The sequence below is a fragment of the Salvia hispanica genome, chromosome 2 (genome assembly GCF_029641045.1).
Source record: "Salvia hispanica isolate PSC_SH4W2 chromosome 2, Shi_PSC_v1, whole genome shotgun sequence".
NCBI classification, from domain to species: Eukaryota; Viridiplantae; Streptophyta; class Magnoliopsida; order Lamiales; family Lamiaceae; genus Salvia; species Salvia hispanica.
Window position 1 is genome coordinate 4083182 of NC_142693.1, and position 27811 is coordinate 4110992.

Here is a 27811-nt window from a genome sequence, read left to right on the forward strand (position 1 = left end):
GTTTTATATTATATGATTGAGAAATGGCTAAAGTATTTCAGTGAGATTCCAACAGTGTTCTTGATTGCAAAGATTTTGGATCCGAAATGGAAATTAGCCGGTACCTCCAAGATTTTAGATTTTTATTATAACAATTTGAGTTCTATTGATCTTACTCCACTTCAAGCCCTCCAAAATGATACCAATGACTCATTCGGAGTAAACCTATCCGAAACATTTCAAATAAACCTCCCGAACCGAGCTCTTATCCAACATAGCTTCGAATATAACTTGCAAGCTCTCTACACCGAATATGAAGCCAAGTATAACGCCACCCACCAAGTCAGATCTAGACCTACCTCTCATTCTCAACATCGCGATTTTGGATTCGGATTTCATTATGATGACCCCGATGCCCAATCCCAATTAGCCGATCTATACAGCTACAGCACCGGCGGAAGGAGCTCGAGTACGGTAAGTGAGTTAGATTTGTATTATGATTCACGCTTTTCCTTTAATGATGAAGGAATTCCTACTGCCGCCGCCGCCCAAATCGATGTCCTCGATTGGTGGGGAACACATGAAAAAGATTTTCCAATACTTGCATCAATGGCCAAGGAGATTTTTGCCGTTCCGGCTTCCACTGTCGCCGTCGAATCCGCTTTTAGTGTTGGAGCTAATGTGTTGGACAATAAAAGAAGTAGACTCTCCGCGGAAAATATGGAAGCCGTGATGTTACTTGACGATTGGTCCAAAGCTGACTTGAGAGAACAAGAGCCAAATTGGGACGAACGTGTAGAGGAAGCGCATCAAGACTTCACCGATGATGATTGATTAACATTGAACGCGCATGCCGCATAGGCCAACCGTCAATCGCCAAATAGGTAAGTAAGGTAAGAGAACTACGTGGACTTTGATTCCCTAATGCAATTGAGCATTGTGGATACGTAGGCACCTCAACTTAAATTTTAAATTTAAGTTGAGCTCAAGTCCTTTTTTCTTTATTTCTTTTTCTTTTTCACTTATTTCAACTTTAAAAATATACAATACAATTATTTAATTGTATTTGTATATACTCTAGTCGGTGATGAAGACTTCTCTATTAGACTAAATCCGGAAAACTTTTGTCAATTCTACCATAATTGTTGATTGTTAGACTAAACACACTATTTAAGGTTGAATTGTTAAAGGTGTCCTCAATTTAGTTAAGTAGAAACATCTCATTCGCCGACCAAGAGTATATATAATATACTTATAAATTTTTTGTTAAATATTTCTAGTATATTTTAAATTTATTGTGTAAGACTTCAAGTCTTTTGTAAATTGTAATGGTTATAAATAATTAAAAGTTTGTAACTTCTAGTTCTAGTCTAGTCTCGTTGACTCGTTGTAACTTGTAATATTTTGTACATTGTAATTGTTCATATTTATATCAATAAAATTGTAAATTTTATCCTTATTCTTTGAAATTTATTTACACGCCTTTTCAATTTCTATAGAAAAAAAAGCAAAAAAAAAAAAAAAAAAAAAAAAAATCCGAACCGCCGAACTGGACCGGAACCGCCGGTTTGCGCCGAAAACCGGCGGTTTTAAACCGCCGGAAAAACCGCCGGTTTTTTGAACCGGAACCGGAACCGCCGAGACCTTGGCGGGCCGGTTCAGGTTCACCAAAATCTTGAACCGTGAACCACCGGTTCCGAACCGGAACCGGCGGTTCCTGAACCGTGTGCACGTTTATTTAACGCAATGGAAGTTGTACCAAATAAATAATTCTCGATCTCGGCCATTTAACGCAATGGAAGTTGTACCAATTAATTTTTCTTATCTCTTTTTTAAATAGCCCGTCTACTCCTGGAGAAAAAATTCCCCAGTCTAGACACATCATTTGTCATAATGAATTGGTATGCCCAACAAATAATTACTATTTGACAAGTAAAACTCTAAAACAAGTTATATTCCAACTATGCATAACTGTACATGAAAATAATGGATGTAAATCTAAATTCAATTATTACTCTAAATTATGGAATTTTCCAAATTATTTTAACTTATGCCAATATACATACTCTCAATCTAATAGGAGTACAAGAGGGAGGGAGGATGAGGAGTATAGGAAGAAGGCTGATGCGAGGAATGCTTTGGAGAGCTACGCCTGTGACATGAGGAAAAACACCAGAGATGCAGCTAGGATTGGAGCAGCTGGCAAGAAGAAGATAGAGAAGGCTTTCGAGTCTACTATGAAATGGTTGAAGTTGAACAGACCGGCAGAGGCTGATACTTTCAAAGAGAAAATGGAGGAGCTTGAGATTATTTATGATCCCATTGTTGCCAAGATGCATCACAGCACTGTGCCCTCTTCTGGTCCCTTGATTATAGAATTGGATTAAGAGCAGTGAGCAGATGTGTAATGGCATGATCCTCTGCGGCGCCTTTTTTCTTTTTTGATGGAGATTGCGTTTTAGGGATGAGCTTTAATGCATGTTTTTATCTATTTATGCTAATCTAACTGCAACATAGAATTTCCTTTTGACAAAATTCACAAAGCAGATGAATTTAGGGAAAGAATTTTGAATTTGGAAGATTTGTTTTTTACTTCCAAGAATCGTAAACACGTGTTTTTATTTCGCATTTTTAATTAAGCTTGTCCGTTGTTCAAATAATAAAAATGTTTAATCACACAAGTAGTTGAAGATGCGATTTACCTGAACTTATATGCTCAAGAAGAATAAGGGAAAAAGAGAGCAAAAAAACTGAAGTCAATAATGTATCTTCATTCATGTTGTCTTTACAATCAATTTTCATCATTAATTCATGTTGGTGATGATGGGATTGAAAACAGCCTGGAGCTCTTTCATCTTGTTTTTAAAAACATCAGCCTCTGCATGTTTGTTGGATTCCAACCACTGTGTGAAAGATTTGAAAGCATCCTCCATCTTCTTCTTGTCATTTGCTTTGAGCTTTGCTGAACTTCTAATGGCGTTTCTCGTGTTGTAGGCATAGTCCTCCACATCACGCCTAGCCTTAACCTTCTTTTTGTGCTCCTCATCCTCCAACTTGTACCTCTTTGCATCCTGAATCATCTTTTCAATTTCTACCTTCGACAGCCTACCCTTTTCGTTTGTGATGGTGATGCTGTTCGTTATTCCAGTGTTTGTGTGCATCGCTGACACATTCAAGATACCATTCTCATCGATGCCGAAGCACACTTTGAATGTAGCAACACCTCTGGGTGCTGCTGGAATGCCTTTTAGCCAGAATTCACCTAGCAGATTGTTGTCTGTCGCCTTGCTTCTTTCACCTTCATATACCGTAAACCTCACACTGGTCTGATTGTCCATCGTTGTTGGAAAGCCATTTTTCTGCCACTTAGTTGGGATAGGTGTGTTCCTCGGAATAATTACACTCATCACATCTCCGTTGCATTCAATACCAAGAGACAAAGGAGTAACATCCAAAAGAACCACATTTTGCACCTTCTCATTGCCTTGTCCATTCAACTTGGCAGCCAACACAGCAGCACCATATGCCACAGCTTCGTCTGGATTAATGGTCTTGCGCACCTTTTTCCCACCAAAAAACTCCTGCAACATCTCCTGCACCTTCGGAATTCTACTCGACCCGCCCACCAGCACCACCTCATCCACACTCCTCCATTGCATCTTTGCATCACTCAGACATTTCTCAACCAGTTCTATACACTTGTTGAACAAATCCATGTTGAGCTCATTAAATTTAGCACGAGTGATAGTCGAAAATAGATCAATCCCCTCAAACAAAGATTCAATCTCAATTGGGGTTTCCTTAGTGTGGGAAAGGATCCTCTTGGCTCTTTCACAAGCACTTTTTAATCTCCTAATAGCTCTTAGATTCCCACTAATATCTTTACCCTTCCTTCTTCTGAACAATTTAATGAAGTACTCCACCATCCTGTTGTCAAAGTCTTGCCCTCCAAGATGAGTATCTCCTGCAATAGCCTTCACTTCAATGATACCAGATTCAATCATGGCCACAGACACATCGAATGTGCCACCACCAAGGTCGAAAATAAGCACGTTCTTAGCCACATTACCCACTTTATCAAGACCGTATGCGATGGCTGCAGAAGTAGGCTCATTGATGATCCTCATAATATTAAGGCCTGCAATGGCTCCGGCGGCTATGGTGGCCTGACGTTGAGAGTCGTTGAAATAAGCAGGCACTGTCACGACAGCGTTCTTCACTGTTGATCCAAGATATGCCTCGGCGATATCCTTCATCTTAGTGAGCACCATCGAAGAGATCTGCTCAGCAGAAAATTGTTTCTCATGTCCTTTGTAGGTTACCACGATCATAGGCCTATCATCAGCGTCAGGAATGACCTTGAATGGCCAAAATGTAATGTCACTCTGAACCGTTGTGTCACTAAATTTGCGACCGATCAATCTCTTAACATCTGTTTCAGAAATAATTCATGACAAAACAGCATGTTGTATACAACTAAAAATACAATATGCTTCCTTTTACATACATATATATCACTAGGGTCGTAAACAATGGCTAACTAATTAACATTCTCAAATTAAGACCATATCTTAGTCATTAAGACAACATTCTCAAATAATGCTACGTGGATTACATTTAAAATTGTAAAATTATTAAATAAACTTAAATGGTATATAAGTCAATTCTTATGTATGATAGTTAAAAATAACCACTTTATCTCTCCCATAATCATCTCAAAACTTGAAATTTACGTAACTCTCTCGATTTAAATTGTTTTATGAAAAAATAATATATCAAATTAAAGCTAATTCCATAAGGATTTTATCAAGATCTCAATTGCATATGTTTTGATGATGATCGTATGTGAAAATTTATATAATTTTTATTTTCAATTTTCGTATATGTTGATAAATAGATTTTATATCAATAAATGCATCAAACAATCTCAATATAATGCATGTACAATATCAATAAAACTGTGTTGATACTTTTTGGTAGTTGTGTTGAGATTCTCATGTTACTATGCTGATATTTGTAATACACAATATTAATATAAAATAAAACCGTGAAAATTATTATGTTATACTCCCTCCGTCCCTCATAATTTGTCACCATTTGACCCGGCACAAGTTTTAAGAAATGTAATAGAAAGTGAGTTGAAAAAGTTAGTGGTATGTGAGTCCTTCTTTTATATATTAGTTTTATAGTAAAATGTGAGTGAGAATGAGTTAGTGAAATATGGGGTCCACTACCAAAAATGATAAAAGTGAAAAGTGAAAACTTTTAGGAACGGACGAAAAAGGAAATAGACGACAAATTTTCAGGGACTGAGGGAGTAACATATTTACTATTTCACTCTTTTGTTAATATTTTATCTACTATTTTTTGAAATATATGATTTTTAATCTCATTCATTCATTTTAAGATCTAATGATGTAGCATTGGTCTTAATTGTGGACTGAATAGCATATGCATTTTAACATGACTCTATACCACACTACATAATAAATATGCAATATTTGAAGTTTACATGTTAATTATGTACACTGACCCTTTACTAGAAACATACGACATGAAGAAGGGGAAAATAAAAAGAGAAAACTAACCATAAACAGTGTTGATGGGATTATTGGCGACTTGATTCTTAGCGGCGTTGCCGATGAGACGCTCGAAGGCGGTGAAAGCTACGTAAGAAGGGGTGGTGCGGTTGCCCTGATCGTTTGCTATAATCTCAATGCGGTCATGCTGCCACGCCCCCACACACGAATACGTCGTACCCAAATCGATCCCAATAGCCCGTCCTTTCCCCCTTCTCGCCATTAATGATGCTAAAACTGCGTTGCAATTAAGAAAACTAAAATGTCAAAACGAATGATACTGAGCTGAGAGAAGCTAGCGGCCAGCTCAATTCAGACAACTTTAAATAATTAAACTGAAACACATATGTGTTCCCTTGACTTATCGATTTTGGCCTTTCACTCATTCTCAGCCGACTCTTCGCTGGCCTCTATAGTTCCCACGCCTTTTTTTTTTTTTTTTAAAGGATCAATAATGAGTCTTACCAACTGAGTTGCACTTCATTGTCTAATTTCTAGACTCTTTCTCTATTCAAAATTTTCATTTTTCAAATTTTTTTTTTATTGATATTTTTATCTTCTCTTAAAATGGAGAATTAAGTTTCCTTGACATTGTTGACCGCAAAATTTTTACTACTTTCTTAGGGTTTTTTATTTTTATTTTTTATCTCTTACTTTAACAATCGTGTATTAATTCTCGTGTTATTTCAAATGTATATATTTTTATGGGACCGAAGGAGTGTAATTTATACATGGCTCTCCTACCGGGCAATTATATCATAGAAAGCGTCACAGAATATAAAGTTTATGATATGTAATTCCATAAAATTAATAAGGACGTCAACTAGACTTTTTAAAAATGAAAAAACAACTAAGTCATGTCGATTATAACTAATACGGCTCTCTTACCTGGCAATTATAATTAATCATTGGAAGCGTCCCAATTGATGCTTTATTATTTGGTCGATCGAGCTTAGAAAAATCAAAGTCTCCCTTATTAGTTCGAAAGTCAAAATCTAAATAAACTCATAATTATTTAAACTTGTGATATGGAAAGGCTAGCTAATATGGAAACCGAAATAGCTAGCTCGATCGTGTTTTATCTTTATAATTCAACTACTAATGTCTTCACTATAAAAGCCTTCTCTAATTTTAATTGCTATACCAATAATAAAGATATTTTTTGACACTTTGGTGGTATATTTAATTTAAAAATACAAATTCATATATTTAATTATATTAAAAAAATATATACTTAACTATTTTTTACTATAATGTATTAAAAAATTACAGTAAAAACAATAATTAATTAATAGTATTATAAAAAATTTTAAAATGAGGATTTGAAGTTTGGATTTGTTACTGCTGAATCATTTTCTTAAATTCAACTTCTGATAAGATACTTTCCTACTTCTCCGGCTCTCCCAATTACTATGACTATGTGCACTAAACTAATTACTGTTAACTCTATTCATCAATAAAATTAAAATGCTTTACTTTAAGGTATCCACTATAGATGGCCGGGCCAAGCCACAAAGTGTGGCCAGGCCACAAAATTGTGGCCGGGCCACCAACTCCCATGTTTTCCACTATAGTGGACATGCCCAAGCCACACAATAATGTATTTTTTCCATTTTGTTTATATTTTAATTTTACTATAATAAAAATTGTTAGACTATAATAATTAAATAAAATGCATAATTTAATGAAAAGTAAATCGAAAACCAAATCTTCGTTGTATTATAGAACGGGGTAAAATTATACAACGAAAATTGTTTTAAAACACTAAAACAAAAACTAAAAAAAACACCGCCATCGCCGACTACTCGGTGTCCTCATCAGAATCCGCCGCTTCTTCTTCACCTGTTGCATCGTCACTGCTAATGCCATCGCCGTCACCACCACCGCCACCGCTCTGAGGTCCCGCCGCCGCCGTGTCCTCCCACCCGAACAATGCCCTCAGCCTCACTATAAGGTCGTAGTACATCATCTTGGTGGGCGGGTCGGTCAACTTCTCATACAAGGACAAGGTGTCCTAGAGTTGCTTCATCATCTGCACCTCTAGGGTGTTGTTCAACGCCGATGCGGCAGGTCCGGGGGCGGATGCAGATGGGCCCGCAGCAGAGTGTTGGGAGGCAGCGGCGGAGGCGGATCTAGCGGCTCGGATTGCGGACTGTTGATCCAGGGGCCATGGACGCCGGGATAGTGACGAGGGGGGCTCCTCCATAACCTCGTCGTTAAGGTCGAAGGTCCTTGAACCGCCGCTACTACTGCTGTAGTTGTTGGCCCTACCCCGTCCTGTACTCCTCGACCCAGAAGCAGACACGTCCTCGTTGATAGCTCTGAATTTTGGGGTCCCGCAGAACGAGGAATTCTGCCCAGTAGGTAAACTTTTTGCCCTCTTGCACATTGAACAACTGCATCAACATCAATTTTACGTCGGCTTCGCTGCAGCCACTCTCAGCAATGCGCATTTGGTTCTCGTATATACCTATGAACTTCCGGAGAGCTGTAGTGATCCTGCCGAACTTCTTCCGGATCTAGTCAGGTGCACGGTCGGCGCTTTCCGGCGGTTTGAATTCATTGTACACCACCAGGACTCGCCGCCAGAAGCATAAGTCGGTCTGATCCGTGCCAACTATGGCATATGTCGTTACCGCGTCCCACCACCTAGCAACAACAATGGACTCCTTCTCTGTGTACAGAACCCCTCGTCGACCACCACCGCCATCGCCTTCTCCGCGACCACGGCGGCCGCCTTGCTGCGTGCCACCACCATCGCGTTCTACGCGATCACCGCAGCCGCCTTGCTGCTCGCCGCCGCCATCTCGCGCGGATCCTTATGCAAATGCTATTGGATCTGTGATGTATTTGATGGTTAGCACTAGGCCTGATATTTCATATGCAGTTTCTTGTCTTAGTAGATATATGTCCAATCCAGGTCCTGTTCATTGGGAAGATCTTAAGTGGCTTCTTAGATACTTGAAGCAAAACATACTGGTTTGTGCTATTCTAAATGTGCTATTCTAAATGTGATGATGGTGTCTTACTAACTGGTTTAGTGGATTCCAATTATGCTAATGACAGAGATAAGAGGAAATCAGCAACCTCCTATGTGTTTACAGTTTGTAGGTCTTGTATAAGTTGGAAATCCCAACTGCAGCATATAGTGGCTTTGTCTACTACTGAGTCAGAGTATATTGCTATCATTGAGGCAATGAAAGAGGTTGTATGGTTGAAGGGAGTACTTTCTGAACTTCAGTTTGTGAAAACTTCTCATGTTGTGTTTTCTGATTCTCAATCTGCTATTCAGTTATGTAAAAATCATGTTTTCCATGATAGAACAAAACATATAGATGTAAGGTTTCATTACATTAGGGATATTGTAGAAAAAGGTCAAGTTTTTCTTCAAAAAGTGCATACAGATAAAAACTCAGCCGACATGGGAACTAAGCCCTTACCATTAGAAAAACTTATTTTCTGCATTAAAATACTTGCACTTTGATCTAGGATAGGTTGCATGTCCCGGAGGAAAGACCTCAGCCACCTTATCAGCTATGGTAAGGGTGGTAGTTGGCTGGAGGCATGAAGTCCTTTAGACTAATGGGAGTCAGCCCCTGTGGTGTCTAAAGGCAACCTGGTGGTTCCCAAAATGCTTGTGGACTTAGTCCTTTGGTGCTGAGGGATATGCGTTGTAGGCTGTGATGATTTTGACCTTAGCTTATAACTAGATTGGTTTCACTGAATAAAGTCCAAGGTGAAGTATGTTGGATATTGATGGACTTTCATTTGGGCTGGTTATTTATTTGGCCCATGTGTTATTGATTTGGGCTGAGCCCATATTACTTACCTCTTGCTCTACCTCTTGCACCAGATGCCGCCACGTGGACTCTCACCTGGATCACGGCCCTGAGCCGTTGGATTGTGGAGTTTGTTAGTTATGTGAGTGGAGAGACTCTTGAATCTCTCATTCAATCGAACCCTACTCTCTCTCTTCTCTCTGCAGATCTAGAACTCTCTCTCTTTGTGTGCCCTTCTTCTCCGATGGATCTTCTGCCATTCATGAGTGATCTTTCACGGTTTCTTCGGTGATTGACTAAGTGTGAGTGGTAGAGAAGGCAACTACTTCGGTTGTTGGGTGTGGTGAAGATCTAGGGTTTAGTGTGTGAGACTTGTCTGGGTGAGTTTGCGTTCGTGGTGTCCAGTCCCTGTGTGGTGGAGTTCTGTGGTGTTGGTATCTGCAGTGAGAGGTTGATCTCTGGTCAGATTTCAATGGTGCTCCCTTGGATTGGTTTCTAGTAGAATAGATCTGGTTATTGGCGGGTTTCTGAGCCATCTTTTGATCTATTCAGTTTCTCTCATGTTTCTTGTGTTAACCGGATTATCTCATTTGATCCGAGAGGATCTTATTTGTTGTTACTAATCCGTTTATCCAGTGTGCAGGTTATTAGGAGAATTTTGCTGATACTTCAAGAACCCTAGATTAGTATATTGGCTATTGTTATAATAGTTGATAGTTCTTTAGTTGTAATCTTGATAACTCAACAAAATCAGTCGCGTAGTTAGAGTTTGACTGAGCTCTCCTAATGAAGAACAAAGAGGTCTTGGTAAATAGTGAATCTGCACCTAATCTGATCCCTACACGCATTACATATGAAATACTACTTGTGCAGAAAGTTGAAAGGAAAACTCCAAATGGGAAAGAAAATACTGAAAAGGAGTTAGAAGAGACGGAGAATTTAACTGGAATTTGGGTTAATATAGATATATTGTTAGGTATTTGAAGCATTAGTATTTACCCAATATAACCTAATTTATCAAAATCAGATAATTGATTTTTTATTAAAAAGCAATCTAGATAGCAAGAAAGTTACTTTCAATTTATTGCTTTTATCCACAACTTCTATTTCTCTCTTAGACTTTATCCATGTTATCTACTCCATTTTCCTTTCATATTTTACTAACTATTTACTCACTTAGATCTGTTATATACTTTAATTAGTACTCCTTTAGTCTCACTCTAAGTGATACATATTTCTTTTATGTCCCATTCTAAATGACAAAATTGCAAAAATAGAAACATCAATCTCTCTTTATTTCTTTTTACTTGACTCATAAAATAACACTATATAAAACCTCGTTTTGAATAAAAATATGTCACTTAGAGTTAAACGGAGGAAGTAATAAGTATTTTACTTACAAAAAGAAGAAAAATAAAATTTCTAAAAACAAAGCTTGAATTAACCAAAACAAAAGGGAAACCAGCCAAACAAATCTTCCCTTAATCCACTTCTTCAATACTGGGACCACCAGAGTGCACGGTACTTTGGTGCATCTTAGCAACAATGCGATTATAAATCAGCTTAAGCTCCTCTAACTTCTCTTTGAAAGCATCAACCTTGGCAAGTTTGTTTGACTCCAACCACTTTATAGTAGACTCGAAGGCCTTCTCTATCTCCTTCTTGTCGCCTGCTTCAATCCCGGTTGCACTTCTGGTGTTGTTCCTCATGTCGTAGGCGTAGTTCTCCAAAGCACTCCTCATACCAGCCTTCTTCCTAAACTCCTTGTCCTCCCTCTTGTACTTCTCCGCATCCTCAATCATCCTCTTGATTTCTTCCTTAGAGAGCCTGCCCTTGTTGTTGGTGATGATGATCTTGTTCTTCAACCAAGTACCAATGAGCTCCGCAGATACACTCATGATACCATTTGCATCAATGTTGATGCACTCTTTGATTTTAGGAACACCTCTGGGCGCCGCTGGAATGCAGAGATTGAATACTCCTAGCAGATTGTTGTCTGTTGCCTTGCTTCTTTCACCCTCATACACCTTAATTACTACACTGGTCTGATTGTCTTTCTCTGTGGTGAAAGTTTTCTCCATCCTTGTTGGTATAGGTGTATTCCTCGGAATAATCACGTGCATCACATCTGCAGTGCCTGCAATACCAAGAGACAAAGGAGTAACATCTGAAAGAACCACATTCTGCACCTTCTCATTGCCTTCACCACTCAACTTGGCAGCCAACACTGCAGCACCATACGCCACGGCTTCGTCTGGATTAATGGTCTTGCACGCCTCTTTCCCATTGAAATACTCCTTCAACAACTCCTGCACCTTCAGAATTCTACTCGACCCGCCCACCAGCACCACCTCATCCACAATACTCTTATCCACGTTTGCGTCACTCAGGCATTTATCAACTAGTTCCATACACTTGTTGAACAAATCCATGTTGAGGTTGTTAAATTTTGCACGACTGATGCTCGAACTCAAATCAATCCCCTCAAATAGCATATCAATCTCAATTGGGGTTTCCAAACAGGAAGAAAGTATCCTCTTGGCTCTTTCACAAGCATTCTTCAATCTCCTTATAGCTCTTGGATTGCCACTAATATCCTTTCCATTCTTGCTTTTAAACTCTTTTACAAAGTGATTCACCATCCTGTTGTCCATGTCCTGGCCTCCAAGATGTGTGTCACCGGTGGTGGCCTTTACTTTAATGCTATCCCCATCAATAGTGGCTATTGTCACATCAAACGTGCCACCACCAAGGTCGAAAATCAGCACATTCTTAGCCATAGAGCTAGTACACCTTTTGTCAAGACCGTATGCGATGGCTGCAGCAGTCGGCTCATTAATGATCCTCATAACATTAAGGCCAGCAATGGCTCCGGCATCCTTGGTGGCCTGGCGCTGAGAGTCGTTGAAATAAGCAGGCACGGTGATGACAGCATCCGTGACCGTTGATCCAAGATACGCTTCGGCAATATCCTTCATCTTTGTGAGCACCATTGACGAGATTTCCTCGGCCGAAAATTGCTTCTCCTCCCCTTTGTAGGTTACCGCGAACATAGGCTTGCCGCCAGCGCCAGGAATGATCATGAACGGATAATATATAATGTCTCTCTGAACCGTTGCATCGCTAAATTTGCAACCAATCAATCTCTTCGCATCTGCACAATTTAACTAGTTGGAATAGGGAGAGAAGAGAACATAACAAAACTAAAGAACAAAACAAACAATGCATTGAATAAGAAAATATACTAGTAATTTGATTTGGTACTCATGACCCAAGATGAAAAGAAGAGAAACAGTATAATGATAGGAAGAGTAACTAAAGTCACCATAAAAGTGTTCAAAAGTATAATGAAGGAAGAGAACACTTACCGAAAACAGTGTTGATGGGATTATTGGTGACTTGATTCTTAGCGGCGTCGCCGATGAGACGCTCCTCGGCTGTGAAAGCTACGTAAGAAGGGGTGGTGCGGTTGCCCTGATCGTTTGCTATAATCTCAATGCGGTCATGCTGCCACGCCCCCACACACGAATACGTCGTACCCAAATCGATCCCAATAGCCCGTCCTTTCCCCCTTCTCGCCATTAATGATGCTAAAACTGCGTTGCAAATAAGAAAACTAAAATGTCAAAACGAATGATACTGAGCTGAAAGAAGCTAGCGGCCAGCTCAATTGAGACAACTTTAAATAATTAAACTGAAACACAAATAATGTTCCCTTGACTTGTCGATTTTGGCCTTTCACTCATTCTCAGCCGACTCTTCGCTGACCTCTATAGTTCCCACGCCCTTTTTTTTTTTTTTTTAAGGATCAACAATGCGTCTTACCAACTGAGTTGCACTTCATGATCTGATTCCCACACTCTTTCTCTATTCAAAATTTTTATTTTTCAAATTTCCTTTATTATTGATATTTTTATCTTCTCTTAAAATGGAGAATTAAGTTTCCTTGACATTGTTGACCGCAAAATTTTTACTACTTTGGTAGGTTTTTAATTTTTTTTTAATCTGTTACTTTATCAATCGTGCATTAATTCTCGTACTATTTCAAATGTGTATATTTTTTTGGGACCGAAGGAGTATAATTTATACATGGCTCTCCTACCGGGCAATTATAATTAATTATAGAAAGCGTCACTGAATATAAAATTTATGATGTCATTCCATAAAATTAATAAAGACGTCAACTAGACCTTTTATAAATGAAAAAACAACTAAGTCATGTCGATTAAAATTAATACGGCTCTCTTACCTGGCAATTATAATTAATCATTGGAAGCGTCCCAATTGATGCTTTATTATTTGGTCGATCGAGCTTAGAAAAATCAAAGTCTCCCTTATTAGTTCGAATGTCAAAATCAGAATAAAATCATACTCCCTCCGTCCCGGATAATTCGTCCCAGTTTTCCATTTCGATTCGTCCCATATAATTTGTCTCATTTCATTTTTACCATTTTTGGTAGTGGACCTCATATTCCACTAACTCATTCCTACTCACATTTTATTATAAAACTAATATATAAAGGTAGGACTCACATTCCATTAACTTTTTCAACCCACTTTTTACTATAATTCTTCAAACCCGTGATCCGAATTATCCAAGACGGAGGGAGTAATTATTTAAATTTGTGACATGGAAAGGCTAGCTAATATGGAAACGGAAATCGCTAGCTCGAACGTGTTTTATCTTTTAATTCAACTACTGATATCATCACTATAAAAACCTTATCAAGGCCTAAAAGTAGAGATAAAAATTACTTGTGTTGAAATTTTTTAATAAATAATCACAATTTATAATGCAAAAGAAAGCCTTCTCTAATTTTAATTACTATACCAATAATAAAGAGATTTTTTGACACTTTGGTTGTATATTTAATTATATTAAAAAAATATCCTTAAATATTTTTTACTATAATGTATTCAAAAAATTATAGTAAAAACAATAATTAATTAATAGTATTATAAATTTTTTTAAAATGAGGATTTGAAGTTTGGATTTGTTACTGCTGAATAGTTTTATTAAATTCAACTTCTGATAAGATATTTTCCTTCTTCTCCGGCTCTCCCAATTACTATGACTATATGCACTAAAATAATTACTAATAACTCTATTCATCAATATCATTAAAATGCTTTAGTTTTACTTCATAATAGAATTTATATATAATGATCAAATCTAATATGATGTTGGCAATAGACTTCACTTTAATGCCTCATTAATTGTGGCGGGCTGGAGGCCATAAACACGTTGAAATAGGGCTCACAAATTTGTACAAGTTCGATTTTTATCAAGTCGACTAGATAACAATCCAATCTAATAAGACCTAGCTTAAATACAACATGTCTCAAATATAAAATTTGCCTGCCATTTTGGTTCTGCTTGTTAATTAAAATCTGTTGTATTCCTCCTTGAAATTTTGTCAAGTACTACCTCCGTCCCTGAAAATTTGATACACATTACTATTTCGGTCCGTCCCTGAAAATTTGATACACTTCACTTTTAGGGTTAATTCTTCTTTTGTTCTAGGGTTTTAATTGCATTCCATTTTAATGAAGGAGAATAAATTTGTTCCCAGTTAGGGAGTGACGCATAAAGGTTATGCGTCACTCTTAATGAAACGCATAAAGGTTATGCGTCTTTAAGCAAAGACGCATAAGGGTTATGCGTCGTTAGGTGAAAACGCAAACAAAATTAGCGTTTTGGAGTGACGCACAACAGTTATGCGTCTAGGTTATGCGTCGCTGCATAGTGACGCATATAGATTATGCGTCTTTGCTTAATGACGCATATATGTTATGCGTCTTTCAGTCGGGTTTTAAGCAGCAGAGAGCGCAAACAGAACAGAAGCAGAAGCAAAAGCGAGGAGTCACGGGTGTTGGCGATTTCCGCCATTTTTCGACGATTTCGGTCGATTTTCATCATTTTCTTCATAAATTCTGGTAATTGTACTTCAATTTAGCTTTATTCATGTTTATTTTGCTTTCATTTGTTAGTTTTACCCAATTTTTTAAATTAGGGCTTATAGGAAAAATGTTCCTAATTGTTGTTTTTGGAAAATGTTATTGATGCAGAAATCATGCAAGTATTTGTGAGTTTGTATTGGGGTGGTAGAGTAGTTCAACTACCCCATATGGGTATTGGTTATGATCCACCTCGTGCGAGGAGCTCCATCGTATTAAATTCGTGTGTTTCCTATTCTGAATTGGTTGCAATGATATGTGATGCGATGAGAATAGATATGAACCAACACACTATTGAATTATTGTGGAGACAATGTATAATCTTTGCTTCCGGTATGAGTTATACATGTTCTGTGATTTGCAATGATGAAAGTGTAATGTTTATGTTCAACAATGCTCAAAATTCAAGTGGGTGTATTGAATTATTTGTTGAGTATTCATCTGTGAGAAGTTCAGAAATCCCACCAGTTGTTGATTGTGGTATTGGATCATCTGCGAGGGTTGAACTTTTGAGCTCAGACTGTGGTATTGGAATATCTGCTAGGGGTGAACATATGAACTTTGATCATAGTATGAATGAGCAGAGAGATGTTGTAGATGCTGTTGATGTTGGTGTTGGATTGAATGATGAGGTAGATGTTGCAGATGTTCTTAATGAGCCAACAGCATTATCTGAGACTGAGCCAGAACCCGATCTCTGTGATGGTGATGGTTCTTCTGATGATGGTGATGGTTCTTCTGATGATGAGATAATACCTTGTAAACCTGTTGTACAAGGTGAACAACCACTTCCAGAGTACAACACTAGGGGGTTGAAATTCTTTCGCAAATTACCAAGTGGTCCTTCTGGAGTATCTGATGATGTTGTTGATAATGAACACAGCAATTTGTATTGGGATGAGAAAGAGCCGCATCGGATTGTGTTGGGAACAAAATTTGATTCCAAGCTTCATGTGAAGACTGCTATAACTATGTGGAGTTTGTGGCAGGAAAAACAGTTTAAGGTCGTCGAGAGCAAATTAAGAAGGTGGCATGCCGTATGCAAATTTCCAGCAGGAACGACAACAACAGGTATAGGCATCATCAGCACCACCGACGCAGAAAAAGCGAGGGAATGTAAGTGGGAGGTTTCAGTTACACAAAGGGCTCATGACGATATGTGGGAAGTTAGAAAGTGGGTGGGTCGACATACTTGTGTAGGCCATCGTGCTAACAGAGATCATGCTAACTTCTCATCGGCAATGATTGCTCTGTGTATTCGACATCATGTGCGACAATGTGCCGATTTCAGGGTCTTCTCAATAATAGCTGATATTCAAGATAGATTTGGTGTGTCAATCAGTTATAAGAAGGCATGGTATGCAAAGAGAAAGGCTATAGAGTTTGTATATGGTGGATGGGAGGAATCATTCAGGCAGTTGCCAAGCTACATGTTTGAACTCCAGTCACAGAATCCGGGCACAATTGTTGAATGGAAGCACAACGAGTTGTTGAGTCAGAGACGTACAAATGTGTTCAACTATGTTTTCTGGGCATTTGGGCCTGCAATACATGCTTTCCAGAAGGCTGCACCGGTGTTAACAATAGATGGGACTCACCTCCGAGGAAGATTTAAAGGTAAGCTGCTAGTTGCTTGTGGTTTTGATGCTAACAAGACATGCTTGCCTATTGCATATGCTGTGGTGGATGAAGAAACCAATGACAGTTGGTCGTGGTTTTTGGATCATGTAAGAACTCATGTGGTGAAATACGAGAGGGAGGTGTGCATTATATCAGATAGGCATAAAGGAATCTTCAAAGCAATGGAGTCTGCAATCATGACAAGGCCCCCGCAGATACACCACAAATTTTGTTTGGTCCATGTGCGAGCAAATGTGTTGAAGAAGCACAAGGGCCCCAGTGTGAAGGCCAAAATCTGGAAGTTGGGGGTCAGTACTCAGGTACGTAAATTTGACAGAAGAAGTCGAGCACTATCTGATGTCAGCCGTGATGCGATGCGAATGCTTGATAGGATTACAAAAGAACGTTGGTCGCTATGCTACGATGGTGGACTTCGATGGGGGGTGGCCACAACAAACATGTCGGAGTGCTACAACAATGTTTTGCGGGGTGTTAGAGAGTTGCCAATTAGAGCCTGAATTCGCCGCCGCTGCCTGAATTAGAGCCGGAATCGCCGCAGGACCGCCTGAATTCGCCGCCGCTGCCTGAATTCGTGAACTGGAAGTGAGTTTGCTGTCTGTTGTGCTGCTTAAAACCCGACTGAAAGACGCATAACATATATGCGTCATTAAGCAAAGACGCATAATCTATATGCGTCACTATGCAGCGACGCATAACCTATATGCGTCACTAATGAGAGACGCATAACTGTTGTGCGTCACTCCAAAACGCTAATTTTGTTTGCGTTTTCACCTAACGACGCATAACCCTTATGCGTCTTTGCTTAAAGACGCATAACCTTTATGCGTTTCATTAAGAGTGACGCATAACCTTTATGCGTCACTCCCTAACTGGGAACAAATTTATTCTCCTTCATTAAAATGGAATGCAATTAAAACCCTAGAACAAAAGAAGAATTAACCCTCACTTTTACCATTTTTGGTAGTGGACCCCATATTCCACTAACTCATTTCTACTCACATTTTATTATAAAACTAATACTTTAAAAGTAGGACCCACATCCCACCAACTTTTTCAACTCACTTTCTATTACATTTTTTAAAACCCGTGTCGGGTCAAAGTGTAGCAAATTTTGGGGGACGAAGGTAGTATGTGATAAATAATTGCTTGTCACTACACATATTTGAAGGGAAATGAATAAACCAAAATGACAGTCATCTCTCTCACGAAAAAAGACATAAATAAATAGCTCTTATAACTTTAGAGTATTTTGGCCTAAAAATGTTTTTAAAAGTGCAAAAGTCATTCTAATGATATGAACGTTATATGATATTTTTTTGGAAAATAAGAACCGCAAATGATAAGCCATTACAGATTAAATCCGCACTTAATCCAATTCTATAATATTGGGACCAGGATTGCGTGGTACTTTGATTCATCTTCGCAACAATGGTATCATAAATACTCTTAAGCTCCTCCAACTTCTCTTTGTAAGCATCAACATTTGCAAGTTTGTTTGACTCCAACCATTTTATAGTAGACTCGACGGCCTTCTCTATCTCTTTCTTGTCGGCTGCACATCTGGTGTTGTTCCTCATGTCGTAGGCGTAGATCTCCAAAGCTCTCCTCACTTCAGATTTCTTCCTATACTCCTCGTCCTCCCCCTTGTACTTCTCTGCATCATTCACCATCTTCTCTATTTCTTTCTCAGACAGCCTTCCCTTGCCCTTGTAGTTGATGATGCTGATCGCCTTCTTCAACTCACTACCTATGTGCTCCGCTGTCACATTCATGATACCATTCACATCAATGTTGAAGCACAGTTTGATTTTCGCAACACTTCTCAGCGCTGCTGGAAGGCCTTGGAGTCTGAATTCACCTAGCAGACTGTTGTATGTCGCCTTGCTTCTTTCGCCCTCATACACATGGAACCACATATTCGTCTGATAGTCCTTGGCCGTGTGATAATATTTCTCTCTGCTTGTTGGAATAGTTGTGTTTCTCGGAATAAGTACATCCATCACATCTCCAATGCATTTAATACCAATTGACAAAGGAGTAACATCCGCAAAAACTAAACATTGCACCTTGTCATTTCCTTCACCATTCAACTTGGAAGCTAGCGCTGCAGCACCATTTGCTACAGCTTCGTCAAGATTAATGGTCTTGTGTACTCTTTTCCACCTAAAATCTCCTTTAACATCTCCTGCACCTTGTGAATCCTGCTTGACCCGCCCACCAGCACCACCTCATCCACGCTGTTCTTCTCCATCTTTGCATCAATCAGGCAACTCTCTACCAGTTCCATACGCTTGATGAATAAATCTAGGTTAAGTTCCTCAAACTTAGAATGTAATGGTCGAAAACAAATCAATCCCCTCAAACAACGATTCAATCTCAATTGGGGTTTCCAAACTGGAAGAAAGGATTCTCTTGGCTCTTTCACAAGCATTCTTCAATCTCCTTATAGCTCTAGGATTCCCACTAATATCCTTTCCCTTCTTGCTTTTAAATTCTTTTACAAAGTGATTCTCTTGGCTCTGTCATGACCGTACCTGCTTATTTCAATGACTCTCAGCGGCAGGCAACCAAGGCTGCTGGAACAATTGCCGGCCTAAATGTTGTAAGGATCATTAATGAGCCTACTGCTGCAGCCATGGCATACGGTCTAGATAAAGGAGGTGATGTGGCTAAGAATGTGCTGATTTTCGACCTTGGTGGTGGAACGTTTGATGTGTCTATGGCCGCTATTGAGGCGGGTATCATCGAAGTGAAGGCAATTGCTGGAGATACTCATCTTGGTGGGCAAGACTTTGACAGTAGGATGGTGAAAGATGCGGAGAAGCACAAGAGGGAGGACGAAGAGTATAGGAAGAAGGCCGATGCTAGGAATGCTTTGGAGGACTATGCCTACGGAATGATGAACACCACCAGAAGTGCAGCCGGGATGGCAGCAACCGACAAGAAAGAGATAGAGAAGGCTTTCGAGTTTACTATGAAATGGTTGGAGTCAAACAAACTTGCAAAGGTTGATGCTTTCAAAGAAAAGTTGGAGGAGATTAAGGTGATTTACAATCCCATCGTTGCCAAGATGCACCACAGTCCCAGGTCCAGTCCCAGTATTAAGAAGCTGATTAGTAGCATAAAGAAGTGGATTAAGAGGGTAATGCCATGATCGTGTCATCGTGTACGTGCATGGTCTCTTTCTTATATTTTTCTTTGAATTCCTTTTTGACAATTAGTAATTGATAATTAAGTATACAAGTTAATTTTAAATTATTAAGATTTAAATGCAAAATAATATACTGTGCTTGAAAATTGAAATGGCAACAGATTTCACACAATTTTCTACAGCCTTAGCTAGGGTTTTACGACTTCTTCGAGGGTTACAAGATTGCACGTTTTCAATTGAGAAAATGGAGAGCAAATACGATACTTTCTCCATCCATAAAAAATAGTTTTATTTTTCATTTTGATTTGTTCGCTTGTGATCTTTCTTTTTTTTTAGTAGTACTTGCAAACCTTTTTGAAATTTTTCCTTTTGCTGGAAGTCAACTAACGACCGCTTCAGAGGAAAAACAAATGAAAGAAAAAAACCAAATAGAAAAGAAAATAATAAAAAGGAGTTAGAAGACAGGAAGAAATTAGATAAACCCTAAACCCTAACTGATATTTATGTCGAATGTTGATATTGGTGGGTGTTTTAACTTTGAAGCATGAGTATTTTATGCTTTGTGCGATTTAGCCACTAGTATATCCTAATTTATCTAAATCAGATAATCAATTTTTTTTTAATCAAAGGGAATTATATATGGCATGATTGGTTAGGATAAATATTCTTTATCCAAATCTTGTTATAGGATGAACTTAAATGACAAAAGTGAACTCTCTTGTCGTGAGACATAAGTAGTATGAAGTTTTCAAATCTCAAATTTAATGATGTTTCAGATTATATTAAGATTAAAATTATCCTAAGCCCAATGATGGAGAAGTCCCCACAAGATCGCTTGCAGCCACCCACGGTTGCCGACTCCAGACCATCGTTCTCTACATTGAACTTTGTTCCTCCATTCGTACACAAAAAATTGTCTCACCTTTTTTTTTCATCCGTACACTAAAACTGGTATCATACTAAAAAACGAAAAGTTACTATTCAATTTTATTACTTACCTTTTATGTTTCTCTTATTTAATCTATATTTTTTATTTCTCACTTTTACTTTAAATGACACGAACCTAAACTTATCACTTTATTTACTTTTTTATTTCTCTTACTTTATCTCTTTTCACTTAACTCAAGAAAGAACACTACATAAAACTCGAGCCAAATAAAAAATGCACCATTGAGAATGAGACAAAGGTTGTAATAATTATTTTACTAACAAAATGAAGAAAAATAAAAATTCTAGAAACAGAGCTTTAACTAACTATTACCAATTCAAAAAAGGATACCAGCCAAACAAATCTTCCCTTAATCCAGTTGTACAAAACTGGGTCTACCATTGTGTACGGTACTATGTTGCATCTTAGCAAGAATGGGATTATAAATCAGCTTAAGCTTCTCCATCGTCTCTTTGAAAGCATTAGCGTTTGCAAATTTGTTCAATTCCAACCATTTGATAGTAAACGCGAAAGCGTTCTCTATCTTCTTCTTGTCTGCTGCTTCAATCCCGGTTGCACGTCTGGTGTTGTTCCACATGTCGTAGGCGTAGTTCTCCAAAGCATTCATTGCATCAACCTTCTTTATAAACTCCTCGTCCTCCCTCTTGTACTTCTTTGCATCATTCACCATCGTCTCGATTTGATCCCTAGAGAGTCTGCGTTTGTTGTTGGTGATGGTCATCTTGTTCTTCAACCCAGTACCAATGATCTCCGCTGACACACTCATGATACCATTTGCATCAATGTCGATGCACTCTTTGATTTGAGCAACACCTTTGGGCGCTGGTGGAATGCCTTCAAGATTAAATACTCCTAGCAGATTGTTGTCTGTTGCCTTGCTTCTTTCACCCTCGTATACCGCAATTGCTACACTGGTCTGATTGTCCTTCTCTGTAATGAAAACTTTCTCCATCCTTGTTGGTATAGGTTTATTCCTCGGAATAATCACGCTCATCACATCTCCAGAGCATGAAACACCAAGCGACAGAGGAGTCACGTCTGAAAGCACCACATTCTGCACCTTCTCATTGCCTTCACCACTCAACTTGGAAGCTAGCACTGCAGCACCATACGCCACTGCTTCGTCTGGATTAATGGTCTTGCACGCCTCCTTCCCATTGAAAAACTCCTTCAACATCTCCTGCACCTTGGGTATCCTGCTCGACCCTCCCACCAGCACCACCTCATCCACGTTTCTCTTGTCCACGTTTGCATCACTCAAGCATTTCTTAACCAGTTCCATACACATGTTGAACAAATCCATATTGAGGTCGTTAAATTTTGCGCGAGTGAAGCTGGTAAACAAATCAATCCCATCAAACAACAATTCAATCTCAATTGGGGTTTCCAAACTGGAAGAAAGGATTCTCTTGGCTCTTTCACAAGCATTCTTCAATCTCCTTATAGCTCTTGGATTCACCCTCATATCCTTCCCCTTCTTGATTATGAACTCTCTTACAAAGTGATTCACCATCCTGTTGTCCATATCCTGGCCTCCAAGATGAGTATTACCAGCGGTGGCCTTCACTTCAATGACATCTCCTGCAATCGTAGCCACAGTTACATCAACTGTGCCACCACCAAGGTCGAAAATCAGAACATTCTTAGCCACAGAGCTATTAGACCTTTTGTCAAGACCGTATGCGATGGCCGCAGCGGTAGGCTCATTAATGATCCTCATAACATTAAGGCCGGCAATTTCTCCGGCATCCTTGGTGGCCTGGCGCTGAGAGTCATTGAAATAAGCAGGCACGGTGATAACCGCATCTGTGACAGTTGACCCAAGATATGCCTCGGCGATATCCTTCATCTTAGTGAGCACCATTGACGAGATTTCCTCAGCTAAAAACTGTTTCTCCACCCCTTTGTAGGTTACCGCGAACATAGGCTTGTCGCCTGCGCCCGGAATGACCTTGAACGGCCAAAATATAAATTCTCTCTGCACAGTTGCGTCACTGAATTTGCGACCAATCAACCTCTTTGCATCTGTGTAACATAATGAGTACGAAATAATTCAACTAGCTGGAACAGGGAGAGAAGAGAACATAACAAAATTAAAGTCCAAAACAAACTATGTATTAAACCTAGAAAACAGTGTTTATAAGTATAATGATAGCAAAGAAAACTTACCGAAAATAGTGTTGATGGGATTATTGGAAACTTGATTCTTAGCAGCGTCACCGATGAGACGCTCGGCAGCCGTGAAAGCTACGTAAGAAGGGGTGGTGCGGTTGCCCTGATCATTAGATATAATCTCAATGCGGTCGTGCTGCCACGCCGCCACACACGAATATGTCGTCCCCAAATCGATCCCGATTGCCCGTCCCCGTCCATTTTCATTTACAGCCATTAACGACGATAGCAATAAACAGCAGCTCTACAACTAAAAGAAAGCAAAAATATCAAAAGGTATTCCAAAGAAAATGAGGAGTGATCAGATACTTATAATATATGGGGTGAGATAATAAATAGTAATATTCTTTTAAAATAAATAAAATCCAATTAAACTATATCAAATCAAATCCTAAATAAATAATTCTCGGCCATTTAACGCAATGTGTACCGATTAATTTTCTCGTCTCTTTTAACCCTTACTTTCATTGATTTCAAAATCTTGGAATTACGTAATTTTTGTTTTAAATAATTAAATCTTAATTTAACTAAAATCTAAAAGATTCATGTATATCTTTAGACTTTAGACTTGTAGTTATGAAACTCTATCCATCCGATAATCCCTTCTTGGCTGAGTTGACTCTCCTTCTAAAAGCTTATTCTTTGAATAGTAACTGCATTTGCATAGATAGTGATGAATAATAAATATTAAATACGAGTAATCCTTTAATAGAACTAAAAATCTATTTAAAAGGTTCAAAGAAATCCTATACGGCTAAATATCACAACCGCGTTCGCACTCACTAACCTCACTGGATCCGTCGCCGCCGACGAGAAGGAATATTGTGAGCGCCGCCGCATCATCGTAAAATTAGCAGTGAGAGAGTGTGAGTGAGATACTCCATATGATTAGATTTAGTTAGTATTTATATAGAAGTAGAAGAGATGATGATTGGTTGATGGACTTGCATGCCTAATAATTAATTCCAGTGTTTTGTAATGCAATATACAGATACCAATTTTATTGAAGATTTTAAGTTTTAACTATATATTGATGAAATGAATTTCACTTAGTAGTTTTAGTTTTAGATCCATTCAACAGTAAAAGCGCAAGCGGTGAATTTTTTTTTGTGTGAATATTGAATGTAAGTAGTATTTTCCCTTTAATTTGATTAGTTTATGTTTTTTATGGAGTTAACATATGAATATATTACAAGTGCACTACTAAGCGCGGGTTTGGAAACATAATTTCGCTCAACTAAAAATTGAACTTAATTAAACAATTTCGATTTGACAGTTTCAACCAAAATCAAATCAAACTGTACATTCTCCAAAACCTAAGTCATATTGAATCAATAATTTCAATTCTATTCGATAATTTTATATAGACCTCAAAATCAATGTAATCGCTCATTATAACAATACTTGTAAACATTCTCGAGTTTTTTCGTAAATGCAGCTTACACCCCACATGCACTAAGAATTACTAGAACATGTGATTTATTGGATAGTAGTAGTATAAAATTTTATCTTAACTCATTTTATAAGAAAGATACTAATATAATTAACTAATTTATTTTGTATGATGATGCGGTGGTAATGGCATGTGGTGGAGAGCACGTATAAAATTTAATCATATGGTTCGGTTAGTAAAATTGAATGACTATTTAATTCATAATATTATCTGGGATGGATAATCTCCCGTTTTAATTTTTATATCGCACCTTTACCCCATGCGATTAAATCGGTCAGGGAAGGATTAATATTTGGTTCCATTTTTGCCCCCATCCTCTCCTTCTTCATCAACCACATGCAGATACAGATCACACCTCTCAACAAACACTTTACTCTATCGATGCCAAGGTTTGGGGGCGATATTGGTGCTACACCAGCAAATTGGCGATTTTCATCGGCGGAGACACTAGAGATCTATTTGACAGATTATGGGATTAATCTATTCACATGTTAACACATAAAGGATGTTAGAAAGCAAATAACTCATGCTTAAAGAAAATATATCCTAAAACATGAATTTTACGGTTTGGAAATAACGAATTGATTCTCCAAAGAATCATTGATTACTTGCGCCTTTTCTATGTGATGATCTTCGAAACTCAACCACAAATATTCTAATCTATTCCCGAACTCAAGTTATGATTTTTGGGTGGGCAAAACTTTTCAAATTTAAAAGGATTAGACCAGAAAGAAGACAAAAAACTCTCAAAAGAAAAGAGAAAATTCGAAATTCTCCATAGAGAATTTTCGAAAATAATGAATGATACACCTCATGTCTTCTATCTAGTCTCCTTTATACCCCTCTGTCCCATTAGAAATGAAACGTTGCGAAAAATGGAAACAATACTCTTTCTACTTTTTCTTCTCTCTTACTTTACTCTCTCTTCATTAACTTACAAAACAATACTACATAAAATCTCGTGCTGAAAAGCAAATGTTGTATATTTAATGGCACGGAGGGAGTGTATAGTTATAATGGGCCAAATTAGGGATTCATGGAAATTGGACTGGGCTATGCCTGTTTGTCATTTAATTAAATTGCACCCTAATTTAATTCAAGCCCAAACATAATATTATAATCAGCCACTATAGTAATGTAATATTCACCTCCCATCCAATCCCAAATTAATTAATGTCCATTAAGATATAAATATCTATTAATTAATTAAAGTTTGCTACTGACTCAATTAATTAATATTGTACTCCCTCCATCCCACAAAAGATATCACACTTGTGGGATGACACGAGATTTTAGGAGGTTTTGTTTTGTGTGTTAAATGGAGAGAGAAAATATAATTTTTATATTCATGTGAGAGAGAACTTTTCAAAAAAGGGAAATGTGACATCTTTTGTAGGACAAACTAAAAAGGAAAGTGTGATATCTTTTGTGGGGACGGGAGGAGTATCTTATTTATTCTAAGAATGGACTAAGTTTGAAATTCTTATTTATTATTCATAGAATAGATTCCAACTGGCCAGTTTACGAATTATAAAATTTAATTTTATACACCCTCCGTCCGCGAATAGGAGTCCCGTTTTTCCATTTTAGTACGTCCGCGAATAAAAGTCCCGGTTCACTTTTACCATAAATGGTAATAGGGTCCCACCTTCCACTAACTCATTCCACTCACATTTCATTTAAAACTAATATATACAAGTGGGACCCCTATTCCACTAACTTTTTTCCACCCACTTTTCTTAACATTTCTTAAAACCCGTGCTGCCCATGAATGGGACTCCTAATGACGGACGGAGGGAGTACTTCTCTTGAGCACATTATTAAACTAGACTCACCTAGCGTACAATTCATTCAATAACAATACTAGCACGTCCAGATATTGATCACCACTACCCAAGATATCCGGATTCTTGAGTTGCGAAAAATCCGCACCATTTGATAAGTCAAAGTAGTGCATAACCATAACCAATATCTTATGCTCAATATTATGTCAACAATGATTAAGAAACAACAATCACGGAGACTATTTGATGCACTTTTTATTAGCACTATAAATGCATATAAGTATACAGAGTAGGAATAGTATAGCTAAATGTTAGTACCGGATAGCGATCCCAGGGATAACAGACACAAACTGGTTATCTTCTATTAAAACTCAATTACTATTTGGAGAACCGAAGATTTTTGAATTTTTGAAAACAAAGAACAATTTGAAAGCAATAAACAACTAATTGCAGATAAATCACAGAGATAAAAAGTATAAAGATAAGGGAATTTCAGGGATGTGCGTTCACAGTTATGGTTATACAAGTTCCAACTACAATACACTAACACAATTCTTACTTTGATAGAACTAGTCACCTAGTTTATGCTCATGTGATGCAAACGTTGGTGACCAACATTAGGGTTGTCAATCCTAAATACGTAACTCCTAAAAGCTCCTAAGACCCTTGAAAATTCCTCACTCTCAATTAACAGTGTCGTTTTAAAGGAAGCTAGTTGTAGTGTCTATTAAGTGGATCTAACTCGTCAACCTCCACTCACGATTATGTAGCAAGTTATATTAAATCATCACAGAATGTGTCATTCAAACGTGAAGCATTATCCATTAACTTAAGGAAGAAACAAAATAAGAACAAAACAAATATTAAATAGAAAAGGAATTGTATAACCAAAGTCGTTACTAACACATCCCTAGAATCCTATGAATTTAGTTACACATGATTGAATAATCTAAAGACATAGATTGAAGAGAAAAAAATTGGAACATAAAACTAAAGCAAATAAAACTCAAAGGTAGAATCCTTGTAGTTTTGATGTTCTTGAATCCTTCTTCAACTCATTGCACAATGAAGCACTCTAACTTTTAAACTCTGGAAAATATGTTGCAAAAAGGTCTCTAATGATGAAGCTTGAGGGGGTATTTATAGGGGAAAATCGCCCCTTCTCAAATAAGGAAAATGATTGCAAAATATGGTTAATCTTGGAGAGAAAATTAGGGCAAATCTGCTAGCCGCGTTTTTGTGGCGGACCGCTGCACCATGGCCAGCGGTCGCCATGCACTGATCCGAGGCTTCTGACTCTTGGGTGGCGGTCGCCACGCATTACCCGGCGGTCGCTGGGCATGTCTTCAATCCATGCACAAATTTC

General features: G+C 38.2%; 5 protein-coding genes and 1 pseudogene across 5 annotated transcripts; 2 read left to right on the forward strand and 4 right to left on the reverse strand.

The window, feature by feature from the left end:
* Window positions 1–2730: 2730 nt before the first annotated feature.
* LOC125207896 (heat shock cognate 70 kDa protein-like) lies at window positions 2731–5875 on the reverse strand. The gene is made up of 2 exons (XM_048107409.2): window positions 5568–5875; window positions 2731–4411 (listed from the first exon to the last, which is right to left on the reverse strand). Exons 1-2 carry the CDS (start codon window positions 5779–5781, stop codon window positions 2784–2786), a joined length of 1842 nt encoding a protein of 613 aa, XP_047963366.2. The 5' UTR covers window positions 5782–5875; the 3' UTR covers window positions 2731–2783.
* A 4738-nt stretch (window positions 5876–10613) lies between these two features.
* Window positions 10614–12987, reverse strand: LOC125204106 (heat shock cognate 70 kDa protein-like). The gene is made up of 2 exons (XM_089064141.1): window positions 12706–12987; window positions 10614–12491 (listed from the first exon to the last, which is right to left on the reverse strand). Exons 1-2 carry the CDS (start codon window positions 12917–12919, stop codon window positions 10819–10821), a joined length of 1887 nt encoding a protein of 628 aa, XP_088920267.1. The 5' UTR covers window positions 12920–12987; the 3' UTR covers window positions 10614–10818.
* A 2235-nt stretch (window positions 12988–15222) lies between these two features.
* On the forward strand, window positions 15223–17433 carry LOC148931430 (uncharacterized). The gene has a single exon (XM_089064782.1). The coding sequence runs from the start codon at window positions 15412–15414 to the stop codon at window positions 17431–17433; it is 2022 nt and encodes a 673-aa protein (XP_088920908.1). The 5' UTR covers window positions 15223–15411.
* An 804-nt stretch (window positions 17434–18237) lies between these two features.
* On the reverse strand, window positions 18238–19573 carry LOC148931431 (heat shock cognate 70 kDa protein-like; annotated as a pseudogene).
* LOC148931432 (heat shock 70 kDa protein 5-like) lies at window positions 19572–20090 on the forward strand. The gene has a single exon (XM_089064783.1). The coding sequence runs from the start codon at window positions 19572–19574 to the stop codon at window positions 20088–20090; it is 519 nt and encodes a 172-aa protein (XP_088920909.1).
* A 1211-nt stretch (window positions 20091–21301) lies between these two features.
* Window positions 21302–23457, reverse strand: LOC148931433 (heat shock cognate 70 kDa protein-like). Its single transcript, XM_089064000.1, has 2 exons — window positions 23206–23457; window positions 21302–23061 (listed from the first exon to the last, which is right to left on the reverse strand). Exons 1-2 carry the CDS (start codon window positions 23423–23425, stop codon window positions 21386–21388), a joined length of 1896 nt encoding a protein of 631 aa, XP_088920126.1. The 5' UTR covers window positions 23426–23457; the 3' UTR covers window positions 21302–21385.
* Between the last annotated feature and the right edge of the window lie 4354 nt (window positions 23458–27811).

Excerpts from the sequence above, each read along its gene's own strand:
- LOC148931432 (XM_089064783.1), top strand. The coding sequence starts at position 19,572 with ATGGCATACGGTCTAGATAAAGGAGGTGATGTGGCTAAGAATGTGCTG.
- LOC148931430 (XM_089064782.1), top strand. The coding sequence starts at position 15,412 with ATGCAAGTATTTGTGAGTTTGTATTGGGGTGGTAGAGTAGTTCAACTA.
- LOC125204106 (XM_089064141.1), bottom strand. The coding sequence starts at position 12,919 with ATGGCGAGAAGGGGGAAAGGACGGGCTATTGGGATCGATTTGGGTACG. Across the intron at positions 12,492-12,705 it reads TCCCATCAACACTGTTTTCG|ATGCGAAGAGATTGATTGGT; the intron begins GTAAGTGTTCTC and ends TAAATTGTGCAG.
- LOC125207896 (XM_048107409.2), bottom strand. The coding sequence starts at position 5,781 with ATGGCGAGAAGGGGGAAAGGACGGGCTATTGGGATCGATTTGGGTACG. Across the intron at positions 4,412-5,567 it reads TCCCATCAACACTGTTTATG|ATGTTAAGAGATTGATCGGT; the intron begins GTTAGTTTTCTC and ends TTTCTGAAACAG.
- LOC148931433 (XM_089064000.1), bottom strand. The coding sequence starts at position 23,425 with ATGGCTGTAAATGAAAATGGACGGGGACGGGCAATCGGGATCGATTTG. Across the intron at positions 23,062-23,205 it reads TCCCATCAACACTATTTTCG|ATGCAAAGAGGTTGATTGGT; the intron begins GTAAGTTTTCTT and ends TATGTTACACAG.